We start from the raw sequence: 18,549 nt of genomic DNA, 5'->3' as shown, positions 1-18,549 counted from the left end.
GATTTCTGTGTGTAACTGGGACTGTTTCTAGATTTTGATTCCATTCTGTTTATTTATACACCAATATCACACTGTTTTAATTTTAGCAGCTTTTTGGTGTATTTATCTATCTAGTGTGGCTAGTCCTCCTCCCTTGTAGCCCTTCCTCCCAGCCCCTCCTGATAAATTTTTTGTGTTTTCCTGGCAATTTTAGGGGATTTGGTTTTAAGGCTGTAGAAACTTGAACATCTTTCCTTTCTGTGGGCTGAGGGTGAGTAGCATTGGAGGGGCCAAGGCCAAGGGAATGGATGGAACATGATCCCTGGTGTGGTAGGAGCAGGATTCGGCACAGATAAAAGGTGTGTTGCTGTTGATGGTCTGGAATTCCACTGCCCACCCATTAGCCCTCACATTTTAAGTGACATGGACTGCTTTGCCCCAGGTAGTAAAGAAAGGGAGCAAGGAACTTAGGTTGTGCTGTCTTCTCTCGGTGATTTCTAATGATCTCTTATCTGATATTACTTAACAGTCATTTTGTGAAGCTTTTTCAGGTGAACCACCTTTGGTTTAAATGTCTACTGAGTGATTATTATTTTATCTTCCTGGTGATATTCTGAGTTCTTGGCCACTGTTCTATTCATTTTAATTCAGAATTTGTCACTCCAAACCCATTAGCATAAGTTGGATGATGAGTGTGATTCTTTATACATGTCCACTCCAGAGTATATATCTTACTTCTCTTTTATTGCCCCTGCTTCCTTGTCACGTGTTCACATATAGAATTTCTAAATAGAGTTACAGAGTACTGACCAAGAGAGTCTGACACCCAGGGTAAGAGAAGAGGTCTGAATTTTAACTCAGCCTAATCACAAATGTCTGATTGTCTAAGTTGGTGGGAGATGTCTCAGGAGTCAGTCTTTTAGTAGGTAGCCAGCTGTGGGTAGAGTGCCTTAAGGAGAACAGAGAGTCACTGCCTGGCCCCTGGCTGGAGAAGGATTTTACCTTTCCTGAGTCCTGTGCTTTATCCTCAGGTTCCAGCCCTGATCCAGTAACTTGGCCTTGTTTGAATAATAAAATAGGTGATATAGCATATAGAACTAACCAGGTGACTGGCATTGTTCTCAGTGCTTTATATAGGCTATTTAATACAGCAGTTCTGTTGCCCTCATTTTACAGAAGAGGAAGCTGTGGCATAAAGAGGTTAAATAACTTTCTTGAGGTCACACAGCTTCTAGGTATTTGAACCTAGGCAGTATTATTTCCTTTGCTTAATGCTTTGTGTTTTAGCTTCTGATCTTTGATATGCTCTGACTCAAGTTAGCCTGTTCATAAAGTAGGAGTGAAAGCTCTTTGCCTGGAAGGCCAGAATATGTTCTTCCATGTAGAGTTCCTCCCTGACTAAACTGCTCTCCAGGGTCAGTATTTTCTTTGGGGTGGAAATCCAGGAGGCCATACCAATAGCAGGCAGCTGTAGCTCGTTTTCTTTCTTATCTCTGACCTGACTGTCCTCATGATTTCATAACCAACTTTCCAATACCTTTACCCATGTACTCATTTCTCCTTTAGTTTTGTCTGCCTTCTGCTAATTATGTCTTCTTAGCTTTTGTCTTACTAATCTTTCTGTCTCTTAATTCTTCAGAGATTCCTTCTACCCTCTGTTTTTCCAAGACTAGGTGGCATTTTTCAAAAACTGATCATTGTTGCCCTTGGTTCTGTGCCTTATTTCAACCCATTTCAACTTGCCTTCATGCTAAGCTGTTTTGCAAGAATAGAAAAGCTCTTTGTTCCATTGACAATCCAGGGCTCTGGCATTTTCACATTAGCTCCACAGGGGCAGAAATGTTGGCCTGTCCAGTGTTGTATCCATCAATAAACATTTGTTGAGTGAATGAGTGCTTTCGGATGTAATTCCTTCAGTTTCTTCTAAACCAAGTGAACAGGTATCATTTTCATTTTCTTGGTTTAGTGTCACATTTGAAGACGAGGGGCACTGAGGATGAGGAGTCAACTGAAAAGTATGAAAATATTGGAAATGCAGAATCTGTGTGGCTAAAAGTGGAAGGTCTTCACAAAGATCATATGCAGGAATCTAAGGTTGGTGAAACTTGTGATTGGGATAGCAAGGTAGAGGATCAGTTGGAAAAGCCTGAGGGAGAAAGAATGAAGGAAGACAAAAGTGGCATCAGGGAAAAGATTGGCAAAGCCAAGAATACAGCAAATATAAAGACAGAACAGGAAGATGAGGCATCTGAGAAAAGCTTACATCTGAGCTCAAAACATACTGCACACCAGACTGTCCCTGCAGAACCGAAAAGCAGTGAACAGGGCAAGTGCATGGAGAGCGTTAATGGGAACTCTCACTCCAGTCTACAGAAAACCAGTGCTGTTAAGAAATCACATAAGTGTGATGAGTGTGGGAAATCCTTCAAATATAATTCCCGACTTGTTCAACATAAAATTATGCACACTGGTGAAAAACGCTACGAGTGCGATGACTGTGGAGGGACTTTCCGGAGCAGCTCGAGCCTTCGTGTCCACAAGCGGATCCATACTGGGGAGAAGCCGTACAAGTGTGAGGAATGTGGGAAAGCCTACATGTCCTACTCCAGCCTTGTAAACCACAAAAGCACCCATTCTGGGGAAAAGAACTGTAAGTGTGATGAGTGTGGAAAATCCTTCAATTATAGTTCTGTTTTGGATCAGCATAAGAGGATCCACACTGGGGAGAAGCCCTATGAATGTGGCGAGTGTGGGAAGGCCTTCAGGAACAGCTCTGGTCTCAGAGTCCACAGAAGGATCCACACAGGCGAGAAGCCCTATGAATGTGACATCTGTGGGAAAACCTTCAGTAATAGCTCTGGCCTTAGAGTCCACAAAAGGATTCACACAGGGGAAAAGCCCTATGAATGTGACGAGTGTGGGAAGGCCTTCATTACCTGCAGAACACTTTTAAACCATAAAAGCATCCACTTTGGAGATAAACCTTATAAATGTGATGAGTGTGAGAAATCATTTAATTATAGCTCTCTCCTCATTCAGCATAAAGTCATCCACACTGGAGAGAAACCTTATGAATGTGATGAATGTGGAAAGGCTTTCAGGAACAGCTCAGGCCTTATAGTGCATAAAAGGATCCACACAGGAGAGAAACCTTACAAATGTGATGTCTGTGGCAAAGCATTCAGCTATAGCTCAGGCCTCGCCGTCCATAAAAGCATTCACCCTGGTAAGAAAGCCCATGAATGTAAGGAGTGTGGAAAATCCTTCAGTTATAACTCACTTCTTCTTCAACATAAGACAATTCACACTGGGGAAAGACCTTATGTATGTGATGTGTGTGGAAAAACTTTCAGAAACAATTCAGGACTCAAGGTCCACAGGAGGCTCCATACCGGGGAAAAACCATACAAGTGTGATGTGTGTGGAAAAGCCTATATCTCACGCTCTAGCCTTAAAAACCACAAAGGAATCCATCTTGGGGAGAAGCCCTATAAATGTACTTATTGTGAGAAGTCCTTCAATTACAGCTCTGCCCTTGAACAGCATAAAAGAATCCATACAAGGGAGAAACCCTTTGGGTGTGACGAGTGTGGAAAAGCCTTCAGAAATAATTCAGGCCTTAAAGTACATAAGCGAATCCACACTGGGGAGAGACCTTACAAATGTGAAGAATGTGGGAAGGCCTACATCTCACTCTCAAGCCTTATAAACCATAAAAGTGTACACCCTGGGGAAAAGCCCTATAAGTGTGATGAGTGTGAAAAAGCCTTTATCACATACCGAACCCTCATAAACCACAAAAAAATTCATCTTGGGGAGAAGCCCTACAAATGCGATGTGTGTGAGAAATCTTTTAATTACACCTCACTCCTTTCTCAACACAAAAGGGTCCACACTAGAGAGAAACCCTATGAATGTGACAGGTGTGAGAAGGTCTTCAGAAACAACTCAAGCCTTAAAGTGCATAAAAGAATCCATACTGGTGAGAAGCCCTATGAATGTGATGTGTGTGGAAAAGCCTACATCTCACACTCAAGCCTTATTAACCATAAAAGTACCCACCCTGGCAAGACACCCTACACATGTGATGAGTGTGGGAAAGCTTTTTTCTCGAGCAGAACCCTCATAAGCCATAAAAGAGTCCATCTTGGGGAGAAACCCTTCAAATGTGTCGAGTGTGGGAAGTCTTTCAGTTACAGCTCACTCCTTTCTCAGCACAAGAGGATCCATACAGGGGAAAAGCCCTATATCTGTGACAGGTGTGGGAAGGCCTTCAGGAACAGCTCAGGCCTCACGGTGCATAAAAGGATCCACACAGGTGAGAAACCCTATAGGTGTGATGAGTGTGGGAAGGCGTACATCTCACACTCGAGTCTTATCAACCATAAAAGTATCCACAGTGGACAGCAGCCCTATAATTGTGAGTGTGGGAAATCCTTCAATTATAGATCAGTCCTTGACCAACACAGAAGGATCCACACAGGAAAGAAGCCATACCGATGTAATGAGTGTGGGAAGGCTTTCAATATCAGATCAAATCTCACCAAGCATAAAAGAACCCATACTGGAGAGGGACCTTTAAATGTGACAAGTATGGGAAGCCATAGTGGCACATCACAGAAGAGAACTCATGAGGGAGGGAATGCTCTGGATGGGACCAGGATGAGTGTGTCTCTGTAGGAGGCAGAGCTTACCAGGTATCAAAGAACTCAAGTGGAAGAAAAACCTTACAAGAGCATCTGAGGTCATTGTTCATGGCTTATAATTTACATAGTATAGGTGAATTCATGAGTAACTTTTTTCTGTGATTTTTCAATCATAGCCAGCAAAGAAGGTTCCAGTGTCAAAGTAATTGAGCCCTTATGGAATGTAAAATAGTTTGTACTGGGGATAAAACCTGTCAAAGTGATGGAGCAGACATTTCTGGACATAAATGAAAACACACATATGAGGAAAAGACTTCAATTAGAAGTCATATAGTCACCATCAGAAAGTTCACATTTGGGTAAACTCTGAACAGAAATGTAGGAAATTCAGGTATAGCCTTGAATCCCAGTTATCCACTGGTCAGTGGAAAAGACCCAAGAAGGACCTCCAGTAGGCAAATTCAGGGAGAGAGAGGCTTCAGGGAATATAAACCCAGATAGCAGTGATCATGAAGTATAACCTTGACATAACTAAATGATTCGGGGGAATGATGGCAACTTCTGAAACACAATTTGGATTTCACTGTAGGAAATGTAAAAAGTGTAGACTTATAAATCTAACAGGAGATAAGAGAGAGTCACTCATAAATAAATGCAAGTTGACTGTGCTGTCCTGTTGTAATGTTGTGATATACTATTTTAATGGGTAAAACTTAAAATTTCAAATGAACCCCCTCAATGAATGATGAATGTGTGATAAGTGAAAACCTCACATGTTATGCTACAAAGGAAGGGTTTTACCATGGAAAGAAATTCAGCACATTCGATGACTAATGGAACACATCTCAACATGAATTTGCACCTTACACAGAAAGAATTGATTCAGGGATTCCTATGAATAGGAATGCTGAGAAGGAGGGCATTTTATCGCGGGAACTAAAAAGCTAAGTAGCTACTAGTAATCAAGGGATAGTAGGAAATTCATTCTTAACCTGTTCAATGTTTGATTGTCTTGGATTGTGTTATTGTAAAGATTTCATTCATTATGTGTGTGTATTGTCTGTTGTAAAATGTTATGCATACTTTGTTGAGGGCTCACTCTCTTGGCCATGAAGAGCCAGATAGTGGCTCTTGCAAGGCAAGGTAAGGTGAAACTCCAATAAAGCAATTCTTCAAAAGTAAACAGGCTGTGACATACTTTAGGTGGAGTAGCATACGGAGAAAGCCACTTGTCTGTCATATCTTTGTGGGGTAAGTTATACCAAATCCAAACCAAGGAGGCAGCAGGGGACTCATCCCACAGGGCTAGTAGCTCAAATTTCATGAGAAATTAGGTGGCGCCTCCGTCAGGAGAAGTGCAGATTGGATTGATCCTGCTGGGGCTGGATCCTAACCCCTGGGAGTGGACAGGCTGTGTGAGTGGTCCAGTCGTTACACAGAAACAGTTCTCTTGGGAAGAGTAGAAATTAACACAGTATTGTTAACTATATATAAGGCGGGTAACTAGGAAACTCAGAGTAAAAAGAGAGTCTTCTGAGAATTAAGTAACCTGTTTGAGAATACTCTGGGTGGGGTCTTTCAGTAGAGGCTGAATTCTAAGTCAGGTCTCTCTGGCTGCAAAATCTACTCTTAACAAGAGAACAGTGTCTGGTCACATAGTTTCCTGGTTCTCTCCAGGATTCCTTTTTCTATACACATGCCTCTCTCTAGGAGTATTTCTCTCACTCTGCCTTCAAACAAGGTAAGTTTTGATGGTGGGGGTGGAGGTGGGAGGATTATGGTAGAAAAAGGAGAGGGAAGGCATTTCTGCCACTCAGCTCCACTTGGGAATGTCACAGCCACTCCTGCTCTTTGTCCTTCTCTACATGCAGCACTGGCAAACCTGACCCCATCCACAGATTTGTATTAACTTATTCAGCAAGTACTTGTTGACGATCTGCTAGGCACACTGTCCTAGGCACTAGGTAGCAGGAGTAGGTAGTGGGGAGAGACCACACACAAAGCCGCCCTAATGGATGCTGAACTAAACCATGAATGTTGCAAGGAAAGTGAGCTGCAGCCACTGGAAGGGAGGCAGGGTGACATCTAAACAGGATGTTGATTGGGTCTTTTTAAGAGGGAGGAGTGGGAAATAGGATGGCCTGATCAAAGGCAGCATCGGAAATGCTCGTGCATCCTCCAGGGTGGCCAGTCCTTGGCAGGCCTGGTACACAGTGGGCAGAAAGGAAAGAGGCTGTAGAGTACTGATTTCCAGTGGCCACTGAGCGTCAACATCCTTTCATTTGCTGAATATAGGACCAGCTCTAACTGAGATGATCAGATTACTTAAGGTTTTCATGTGGCCAGGGCTGTTGGTGTGCCAGTGGCTTGAGGCCCCCAACCCCCTCACACACACACCTGCATGAGCTCCACCTGGACCTACTGCATCATGTACTTTTGAGAGAGACACAGGTTAGATAACAAGGTAGAAGACGGCTACGACATGGGGATTCAGAGTGTCCCAGCCCACTGAACACCAGGGCATGTTCCCACTGCAGCCTCCATTGACTCAGACACAGAAAATGGGCTGCAGTCTACCAAGTGCTCAGGCCTTGAGCCTACCTCAGGCCGGATGTGTGCTGCTGGGACTGATCCCAGATGAGGAAGGGGTCTTTCCATCCCAGACTTTGTGGTGCAGATCAAATGAGCTGGTGCAGGCCCTCCTCTGGACTCAAGCTGGTTTAGGGACCACAAGCCCCACCCACTTCCAGGGAACGTTTGATATGCAAAGAGAAAAATTAGTTTTCTGACATATATAGGCAAATCAAAACACTTAAAAAAGGCCACATCTAATTCTCAAGGCTGAAAGAAATAGAATTGAAATATTGGACAATAGGTAAATTGGAAGCTGGAAGATCTGTGTGACGCAGGCTAAAGTGCTTGTGTTATTTGGGAGGAGGGTCAAGATGCTGTTTATCTAGATTTTGAGTTAAATATGGCAAAATGTCATGGGCAAGCACTAGAAGGATAGAAATAAAGTATATAAATCTAAAAATCTAGACTAGAAAACCTCAAAGTCTAGAAAAGAGAAAAATATTGAAAAGGTGAGGCAATACTTTTTTTCTGGAAAGGGTAGGCTAGGTTATTTGGGTCAGTTTCCTACCAAAAACATAGAAAAAGACTTTTTTTTAAAATGTAGATGGTCTGCATGGAGATAGAGAAATATGAGAAAACCCAGAGAGATGGGAAGATCTCACTGGGAAGTTCTAACATTTAATCACAGTCTTAGAAGGCAAAGACAGAAGACAAAGGGCAGAGGTGATGGGGCTGAGGATATTCAGAACTGATGAAAAATACAAATCTATAGATTTAAAAGCCCAAAGGACACAAACTAGGATAGATTTATAAAATCACATCGACACACATCATAGTGCAACTGCAGAAAATCAAAGGGAAAAAATAACAGCCAAAGAATTAAAATTATCTTTAAAGGAACAACAGACTTCTCAACAGCAACACTGGAAGCCAAATGAGTAGAATGTAAAGTCAGTATGAAAGTAGAAAGTAACTGTCAACCTAAAATTTTTTACCCAATGAAATTATCTTATGAGTGAGGATGAAATAAGCACATTTTAAGACAAAAATGTCTCTTACTCATTCCCTGCTGACCCTCATTAAAGGAAATTTTAATGCATTTTAATGTGGAAGGAAAGTGATCTCAGATGGGGTTTTGAGATGCAAAAAGAAATGAAGAGCAAAACAGGTAGGCAAATGTAACTGAACATTTTATACCAAACAATGAAAATCTAGAGTTGTTACAATGGACTTAGAATACCAGACGACAATGATATATAAATCAAGAGAGATTAAAAAGGTTTGAGGTATTATATTAGGGTGAAGGTTTTGGTGACTGATGAATATTGTAAAATCTAGAGGAATCAAAAATAGAACATAATTTCAATACTAATAGAAAAAAGTTTTAATCAAAAAGGTAAGTAAAAAGGGGGTGATACAAGAAAAAAAAGATGGTAAATCTTAAGCCGAGAAATACCAATATTTACATTTAATCTGATTTCACTAAATGACAAAGATGTCAGACTGTATCTCCATGCTGCGTTCTGGATAACTACTTCAAACATACTTTTTAGCTCACCAATTCTCTTTCCTCCTGTTTTACAGACTGTTGCCAAATACATCTTTAAATATTTTAAGCAGTTGTTTTCACACATGTACCCAATAATTCTAATGTGAAGTCTGTGTGAGTCTGTTCTTTTCTGCTGGCTTTCAGTCATGCTGCCTTTTTTCCTTATATGCCTGTCTTTGTGATTAGGTCATGAGGGTGGGCCCTCATGAATGGGATTAGTGCTCTTATAAAGAGACCCCACAGGACTCCCCAGCCCCTTCTTCCATGTGAGGATGCAACAAGAATTTTGCAACCCTGAAGAAAGTGCCCACCCAACCATGCTCCAATCACTCTGGAAATACATTTTTGTTGTTTATAAGCCACCCAGTCTGTAGTGTTTTGTTATAGCAGCCAGAACAAACTAATTACCTCCCAAAGGCCCCACCTCCTACCACCATTACACTGGGCATTAGGATTCAAACCTGTGAATTTTGGGGAAACACATCCGGACTATAGCACATAGGGCAAAAGTACAAAACCCCAATATATCGCTGCTTAGAAGAGACTCAAATATAAGGGTACAAAGTTTGAAAGTAGAAGAATGGAAAGAAGTTACACGAAGCCAATAGAAAACTAGTGTAGCTCTACTGATACTAGATGCAACAGGGACTTCAAGGCAGAAACCATTCCTAGAGATAAAGGAAGTTGTTACATAAGACAAAAGATTCAGGGAAGAGAAAACACTGGGAAGATAGAACAGTTTTAAGTCAGCATGTACCTAATAACAGCTCAGGACTTGGCAAACATGGAGAAGTCAAAGGAGAAACATAAAATCTACCATTAGGATGAGAGATTGTCTTACACCTCTTAAAGTAATAGGACAAGCAGACTAAAAATTAGTAAAGATACAGATTTAAACAACAAGATTAACAAGCATTCTAACTCATGTATGGAACATCCCACCAGTGTGTCAAAGATGCATATTTTTTGTCAAGCACATATGAAACATTGTCAGAATTGACTTACCCAATGTTATATGTCAACTATGTTTTAATTAAGGGGGGGTGGTAATTGACAAATATGCTGGGCCATAAAGTCAATCTCAACAAATTTAAAATAATTGAAATTGAATTAAAATACTTTTAACATCCCTATTATATTCAGACATTTACAGATACATTTTTAAATAATGGTTCCAACTTGTCTACTTTTATATAGTAGTTAATATTTGCAAATCTTGAACTCTCAATTTATCCCTTCCGACTCCCTTTCCCCCAGTAACTGTAAGTTTGTTTACTATGTCTGTGAGTCTGTTTCTGTTTTGTATATATGTTCATTAGTATCTTCTTTTTTTAGATTCCACATATAAGTGATATCATGTGGTAATTTTCTTTCTCTTTCTGGCTTAACTTAGAATGACGATCTCTACGTCCATCCATGTTGCTGCAAATGGCATTATTTTATTCTTTTTTATGGCTGAGTAGTATTCTATTGTATAAATATACCACGGCTTCTTTACCCAGTCATCTGTCAATGGACATTCAGGTTATTTCCATGTCTTGGCTATTGTATATAGACAGTACTGCTATAAACTTGGGGTTCATGTATCTTTTCAAATTAGAGTTCCCTCTGGATATATGCACAGGAGTGAGATTGCTGGATCATACGGTAAGTCTATTTTTAGTTTTTTGAGGGATCTCTGAACTATTTTTCCATAATAGCTGCACCAAACTACATTCCCACCAAGTTTCTTCTAGCACAAGGAGCATTCAATATCTTGTAATAACCTATAATGAAAAACAATATGAAAACGAATATATGTGTGTATATATGTATATATGTATATATATATATATATATCTCTGAAACAATTGTACACCAGAAATTGATACAACATTGTAAACTGACTACTTCAGTAAAACAAAACAAAACAAAACAAACCTTAGAAGAAGAAAATAATAAAGTAGTTGCAAGACAAGGAATAATATTTTTTGTTGTGGGCAAGAGGAAAACATTACTTACTAGCTTATGATTTGAGCTAATTGCTTAGCCTCTGCGAGCCTCATCTGCAAGATGTGGCAAAGGTCACAGTATAGTCGGGCGGCTTATCTACAAGAGCAATTTAGAGATTGCACATTGCTCTGTATGTGACAGTATTGCTACTCTGTCACAAGGGGAGATACCAGGCGTGGCACTTGTCCCTCAAGGGGCTTACCATCTAGGGGAAGATCGTAAGTACATATGATAGTGTTAGGGAGCATGTGCTAAATGCACTTGCTAAAGGCATCCAGACCCATTATATGCATCTGAATGGCTGTACAACACACTTGGGGTCTGCTACCCTGCTTTTGGAAACTGAACCTTCCTTGGAAATGAATAGCCTTATAAATGGTGGAGCGACACCCAGAGGTTAAGAAGCATGCTTTGTTAGAATTAAATGCATACCATATGTTGCCGTGGTTTGTGTTCCACAGGACCATCTTAATTTTTTTTTGGCTGTCCATGTTTGTGGAGCATTAGCAGCAAAATGCTAAAATGCTGACCAATTGTCTTTAATAGCAGTTTGAAAACACATATAATACAAAAGAAGGAATGTTTAATTACTACTGTAAGGATCTGCAAAATGAACAACTAAATCCTAATTACAGATGAAGTGAAGAGGGACTTCTTTCCAGTGGCTACATTTAGATATATTACTAAGACTTGCCTCATATTTTACATAATATCTGTGAAGAACTCAGAGTACTTTTTATGCATCTTAATTTGGGAGTCATTGTGATGTTGCAGTATCTGACTAACCTTCAGAGGCAAAGTTTTTTTGAACTGAAATCTCAACTATATCACCTATTAATTAGTTGTGAAGTTTCAGGTAATTTCTTAGCCTCTTAGAGCCTGTGTCCTCTTAGTGCTCTGTAACACCCACCATGCAGGATGTTGTGGGATCTAATAAGATGTGCAAAGTGCCTGGCATACAATAACTTTCCGCAATGTACTTCTCTACTTTCATTACTTGTCTTTCAAATTACTGTCACATAGTGAGGATCTTGAATTAGTCTGTGTGATTAGAAACAGTTTTGGAAGACAGTGGCAGGTGGTGTGTGTATTTATTTCAATTCCTCGATGTGAATATCAATTATATGTGTCTGTGTTGTGTGGCCTGGAGTTTGGAATAAACTTTCTTCATATATTGAAAAATAAAATAACATCATGGTTCAAAGAAGAAACTATTTTCAACTGAATGATAATGAAAATGTTACATGTCAAAACCAGAGTGCTACTGTTTGGGCAGTATTTAGAGAAAAATTTATAGCCTTGAAAGACATTTCAGAAAATCAGAAAACTTGGAAATTAATCACATAAGCCATCTCTCAAAAAGTTACAACAATCAAAATAAATCCCAAAGAAAGTTAAAATAAGTAATAAAGAGCAGAAATTTACAAAATAGAAAAACAAACGTACAACATGAAGAATCCACAGAGCCGTATGTGTGTGTGTGCGCGCGTGCCTGCATGTGTTTTAGAAAAGCTAATGAAATTGACAAACTTCTGGTGAGATTGATCAAGATAAAAAGTGCACAAATAGCCAAAGTCAGGAATAAAAAGGAGGAATATGGAGAACTGTCCAATTTCCTTCTGTGCACATACCCTGACCTTGTTCTCTGAAACCAAGAGAACAGCAACTCACTCCTAAATTCCTTTGAGACAATTCTGAGAACAGGGTGTAACGGGCTAAGATGAGCCAAATCAGAAAGAAACACAACTCATTTCTGTAAGACTGCAATACCTACTTGACCAAAACCCACCAAAACTGGAGCAGGCAGTGCTGCTTTTCTTTCTTTCCCCTTTAAAATCTCTCGTATTCCTCACATTTGGAGAGACATTCCCTTTGAAACTTTCCTGTTATAACAGTTTGAATAAATTCCCTTGTAGCTGTAGTCTTAGCGAATTTCTAAAACTTTGTGTTACAAATGCTACAGACATTAATAAGGTATTATTATATCACAATTTTATGCCAGTAAATTAGAAATTTTAAATGAAGTGAGAAAATTCCTGGGATGGGGGGTGGAAACAACTGAAACTTACTAAAAGTCTCAATAGCTTATGGATGTGAGAAGTATGGGAAAGACTGGAGTGAGTTCAGTCCTTTGGAACTCAAGGAAGGAGCAAGTGGAGGGAGGAGGAAGAAAGCAGGAAGGGAAGATCTTAATGAACAGTGAGTTTAGAAAAGCCTTCCATAGGAGTGCACTCTCTGTTTCTATTAGTGAATTTGTCTGAAAGTGAAAGCCTGAAAAATAATTTCACCTGGGTTTATATACAGAGACTGTAAGAATACAATGGTACTGAGTATCAGTCATGAAATGCAAGGGAAACTCATCTGTCGTGAGATTCAAAAACCAAGAAAAGGTCACCTGAGGACCAGTTAGCTAAGGACAGACAGTGGGGACCTGATGTCTGTCTGCATCAGGACCTCAAGGTCCTCCAGGGGATTCCCTGACCTAGGAGGTCACTCCATGCCTCTTCCCCAGCCTCAGCTGAGGGTCTTGGCTGGAGACACAGAGAAGGAAGTCAGACTACTTAACTCAGTTCTTTCCACTGAGTCTTCTCATTTAGACCTGGCAGTTCTCAGGCTGTGAACAGTATCGGTTACACTCAGGAAAGAATCTGTGTGAATCCCATGTAGAGAGGTGACACAGTGTAGTGGCCAGGAGCAGGGTCTCTCCGCCATAAAGCCCAGGTTCAAATAAGGACACTTTCACTTATTCCCCGGTGATGTTAGTCAAGTAATTAAACCTTCATTTTTTGCTTGTGTGTCCTCATTTGCCTTTTATTGGGATAATAATAGGAACAACCTCATAAGTCATAATGAGGGTTGGGGAAGTTAGTGTTATTAGAGTCCTTAGAATTGTGCCTGGAATGAGCAGCATTTGTAGAAGGGTGTGTGAGGTAAGTCTGGCAGTGTGGCGGCCCTTGTCCAGGGACTCGAACATCTGGACACTCAGGCAATGGAAGGCAGCTCCATCTTAAGGCCAAGAAAATCCCCCAGGGACCACTCCACACAAGATTTGAGAAAAATGATTTTTTGGATATGTTTACACAGGGGTGTCTTGCTTCTAAGCAAGCAATCCATTGTTTCTAAGCAAACATGCTTTGTCTTTTTCATTCTGGAAAAGGGGCCAACATGAGGTGCTTCCAGCTCTAGCCCAGTGACCAAGAGTGTTGGGTGGGTCAAGGGCTGCTTCACACTGGCTTCTCCGTCGAGGCAGCCTGCCCACTCATGCTGTACACATTCTGCTCCCTACTCCTTCCCCACCCCTGTGTTTTCTTGGTAATCAATGTGCTGGAGGTTACCGCAGGAAGGGCTGGTGAGAGATAAGCTTCCACCACCTAAACCAGGGCTGTTTTGCATAAATGTCCTTTAAGGTCTCAAAGAATAAAAAATAAAAAGAGATCCTGGGATGGGGAGAAGTTCCTCTGGTCTTGAATGTAAACCTTAGCGCCAGTATTCCAGTGAATGCAACAATTATGTCTATAATTTTCCCTCTGTTAAATGAGGGAAAAGACTCAACTCACAAAGTTGCTTTGAGGATTGATGAAAAAGCACCTTGTATTTTGTAAAACTTTATACAAACATTATTGTTAAGTTGACTAATGATCTATCTTATTTTTACAAGTGAAAGGAAGGAGATAATGAGGATGAGAGCAAAAATCAATGAAACAGAAAGCAACACAACAGAGAAGATTAAAAGTCAAGATTGGTACTTTGAAGAGTATTAAAATTGGTAGATCTTGGGTGTGATAAGAAAGAAGAGAAAGTGCAAATAATTACAACAGATCCCCTAGGTTATTTGGAAGTGTATTTTAAATTTCTAAACAGACAGGAACTTCCTACTTATATTTTTGCTATTGCATTGTGGTCAGAAATCATACTCTATATGATTACTATCCTTTTAATGTTTGTTGGGATTTGTTTATGGCCCAGTGTGTATTTGACCTTGGTGAATGTTCCATGGGCACTGAAAAAGAACATCTGATCTGCACCTGCTTGGTGCAGTCACCTAGATAAAAGACATTAGATCAAGTTTGTAATGTATTGTTCAAATCTTCTCTACTCTTAATGAATTTTTATCTGCCTGTTCTATTGACTAATGAGATAATTGTTGAGTTATCCATTTCTACTTATAGTTCTCTGAATTTTGCTTTATATATTTGAGGCCATGTTATTAGGTGCATGCAAATACAGAATTGTTAAATCTTCCTGGTGAACTGAAACTTTAAAAAGTAAACCTCTATCTGAAGTAATGCTTTTTGCTTACCTAGTGTTTTTTCTGGTACTTATAACACCAGCTTCTTTTTGCCTAGTGTTACCTGGCATATCTCTTTCCATTCTTTCACTTTTAACCTTTCTGTATCCTTGTTTTAAATGTGCCTCTTGGAAATAGCATATAGTTGTTGTTCTTGTCTTAATTCAGTCTGATAACCTCTTTTAACCAGGTCTTTAATATATAATTAGGTCTTTAATATATAATTTCTGATATGTTTGGGTTGACATATTTTTTTAAAGACTTTTGGGGGTGGTAATTAGGTTTATTTAATATTTGTTTTTAACAGAGGTACTGGGGATTGAACCCAGGACCTTGTGTATGCTAAGCACACTACTGCTGAGCTATATCCTCCCCCACTGGGTTTCAATCTTATTCACTGCGTTTTATATATATCCCATCTGATCTAAGTTCTATTATCTCTTTTCTTGCTTTCTTTCAGATTGGATTACAATTATTCTATTATTCCATTTCCCCCTCTATTGGGTTGGAAATTACATAATTTTCCTCTTCTTTTAATGGGCAAGGAATTAAAAGATCATTCTTGAATTAGCAAAGCCTAGTGTTGATACATTTATCTTTAACTTACACAATGAAAGGATCTTAGAATACTTTATCTCCTATCTCCTATGCTATTGTTTTTGTGAATTTTAGTTATGTATATATACATGTATATAGAGATGTGTTAAAACATTATTTTTCTACACCAAATATTTATTTAGATCTATCCACATATTTACTATTTTAATTACGTTCCACTGCTCTTCATTCTTTTCTCCCTCCCTAACTTTCCTTGGGTCATTTTTCTTGTGTCTGAAAAACATCCTTTAGAACATTCTGTCCCTATTAGAGTTAAACCTTCCAACTTTTGTTTGCCTAAAAATAGCTTATTCCATCTTAATTTTTCAGTTTTGTTTTTCTGGGAATAGAATTCTGAGTTGAGCATCATATTCTTTTGTCACATTGGAGGCACCAAGCCTCTAATTTCTGACTTCTGCTTTGGTTGGTGGCCTGTTTAATATATTCTTTTGTTAATGGCTTCCTTTAAGATTTTTTTCTCTGTCTTTGGCTTATTCCAGTTTTACTATGATATGTTTAGGTGTGGATTTTTTTAATTCTTTTTTTGGGGGGGGGTGGATTATTTTTTAGTAAGTAATCATGCTTGGGATTCTTTGTGCTGTTAAATTTGTAGATTTGTGTCTTTCTTCAGTTTTGGTAAATTATCAGCCACTGTGTGCTCAAATATTAGTTCTATACCATTCTCTTTCTCATTTTCTTCTGGGACTCCAAATAAAGGTATGTTAGACCTTCTCACTGTATCTCTTATGCCTCTTCACCTCTCACTTCCATCCCTTTGTCCCTCACTCCCTACCTAGGCTTCATTCTGGACATGACTTATCTTCCAGTTCACTATGTAATCTGCTATGAAATATGTATTCTATTTTCCAGTTATGGACTTTCCATTTACCCCCTTTCTTATAATATGCCAAATTCTCAAATTTGCCTTTATTTTCCTTGAGCATTGTTATTTTAAAAGCTGTATCTGATAACATCTGACGGTGGCTTTCTCTGATGCTGATCTCCAAGTACGTCACCAATCCCTTGCATTAGACTCCTTCTGTCTAAATACTCAGAGTGGTTTGTATGTTCCTAGTTGGAACCTGACTGTTACACTGCTGTCTGCCAAGCTCTCAACCCTGGGCCTTGTAACTTTCTATAAAATTCTTCCACAGCCCTTCCTTACACTTTATCTTTTAGCAAAAGGGAACTTGGTTCAAGACCTATAGAAGTTGTGCTCCAAAGCCAAGATTCTAAAGTGAATGCAGACTAGGGTGAGGATGGGGGATTGGATTTTTTTCTCAAAGGTTCCTAGCCTTAGTAAAGATTTTTTTGTGTGGAGGCACACTGACATCCCCCCCATTGGAATTCCCCTCAGCCCATTTTGTTCCAGTTTGTCTCTCACCCACCAAGTTCATTTTCTCCTTTCTACAAAACAATGTCTGAGATACAGAAGTTAGCTATTTACTAATAGTTAAGTCACCTTGAGACTATTTCAATTAATTATTTTAAATTTCATTCAGAAGTCACTTATTTAAAAAAAAAAAGTATTTCTTAGACACTGTGCTCTAAAGATACCCCTAAAATAAAACAAAAATAAGACACCTCAATGAGGTGTCCTTCTCAGGAGGTTTTTTTCCCCTCTAAAAACAAAGATCGACTCAAGCATGTTGCAACAGAAATACTATAGCAGCAATACCACAACTAACTTTCCTCCTGTGATTCTGCCAGCCTCCCCGTTAGCAGATGAGGAAGCCGGCTAAAAGAGGGAGAACCCCAAAGAGTGGGATCTTGTCTTCCAGCCGTGAAAGAATTCACAGTGGAGACAAAGAAGCAGAGTGAAAGCTGCTTTATTGCTAGAAAAAAGGAAAAGAGGAGAAGACACTCGAGCCTTAAGCCCAGGTGGCTTGATGTAAGAACTCCTGCTTTTGGGGTCCCGGCTGGGTCCTTTTAATCTGTCTTCTTGTCTCCTTCTCACTGGCTACTCTTTTCCTGCTTGCTTTCCAGTTTGTTCTGCTCTGTGCAACAAATACTCTTCAAAAAAGAGATTCAGTAACCAAAGACTCTCAAACAATGTGATCAAGCTAGGCCGAGCAAGTGAGTCAAGCAAGTGGGCTACTTACGCGATATAGATATATAAATCAGATCATGTCAGGGCTGTTTCTGCAAGGTAGCTTTTTCTATTACTCAACCAGAAGCATTTTCTGGGGCCAGCTATCAGGCAATAGGTCCTGGTTTTGGTTCCCTAGCTCCCTGCCTCCTTCTGGGTGGGGGTGGGGGGGGACCTCCACCCAGAAAAGTTTTTAGCCACTTCTAAGGGAAAAGTTACATCATTTCCCAGTTTCATTCTCACTTCCTCACAACATCTGGAATCCTGGAAGTTATCTAGTGTATTTATCTAGTCTGGAAATTCGGTTACTAGTGGGGATTTGAGGGGCAAACTCAGGCACCAGATTGCAAAACCACGTGAAAACGACACTGTGGCAGGGGACTTTTCTTCTTGTTGATACACAGCTCAGTTTCAAAAGGAAAATGAAAAGGGTGGAGAGTCACCTGCAAATAAAATGCATCAGTAAAATGACAGGTATGTAGAGTGTTCGATGAAACTTCTTTTCAAATTGAAAACTCAGTCATTGCCGCCATGTGTCAGGCATAGGGCTGGGCTTCTCCCATCTGTGGTCTCTAATTTTTACAGTCACTCAAGGTAATCATTCTTATTCCCATTCTACAAATTAGAAAACTGAGGTTCAGAGGAGTAATATGTGGGAATTCAACCCGGCTTTGACTATTCCCCCTGCCAACCTCCCACATTACTCTTCCTCTCATTTTAGACTAGAAAAGTAAAGTGTTAAAACTGCCTTTTGAAGATGTGATGGTTAATTTTATGTGTCAGCTTTGCTGGGCCATTGCGCCCAGATATTTGGTTAAACATTATTTTGGATGTT

At 39.8% G+C, this 18,549-nt stretch overlaps 1 protein-coding gene and 1 long non-coding RNA gene across 6 annotated transcripts in view; one reads left to right on the top strand and one right to left on the bottom strand.

Annotated features, from left to right (window-relative positions):
- Positions 1-5,808, top strand: part of ZFP62 (ZFP62 zinc finger protein) — a 28,602-nt gene extending 22,794 nt beyond the window's left edge. For all 5 annotated transcript variants that reach the window (XM_045513086.2, XM_010950292.3, XM_045513089.2 and 2 more), the window contains one exon: positions 1,946-5,808. In XM_045513086.2, coding sequence (XP_045369042.1) covers positions 1,946-4,659 — 2,714 coding nt within the window. In that variant the 3' untranslated portion in view covers positions 4,660-5,808. The remainder of the gene's footprint in view (positions 1-1,945) is intronic.
- The window catches only part of LOC123615440 (uncharacterized), a 41,654-nt gene that overhangs the window by 8,412 nt on the left and 14,693 nt on the right, over positions 1-18,549 (bottom strand). The window lies entirely within an intron of this gene.

The sequence above is a fragment of the Camelus bactrianus genome, chromosome 3, assembly GCF_048773025.1.
Source record: "Camelus bactrianus isolate YW-2024 breed Bactrian camel chromosome 3, ASM4877302v1, whole genome shotgun sequence".
NCBI classification, from domain to species: domain Eukaryota; kingdom Metazoa; phylum Chordata; class Mammalia; order Artiodactyla; family Camelidae; genus Camelus; species Camelus bactrianus.
This window is presented reverse-complemented; position numbering and strand designations above follow the sequence as displayed.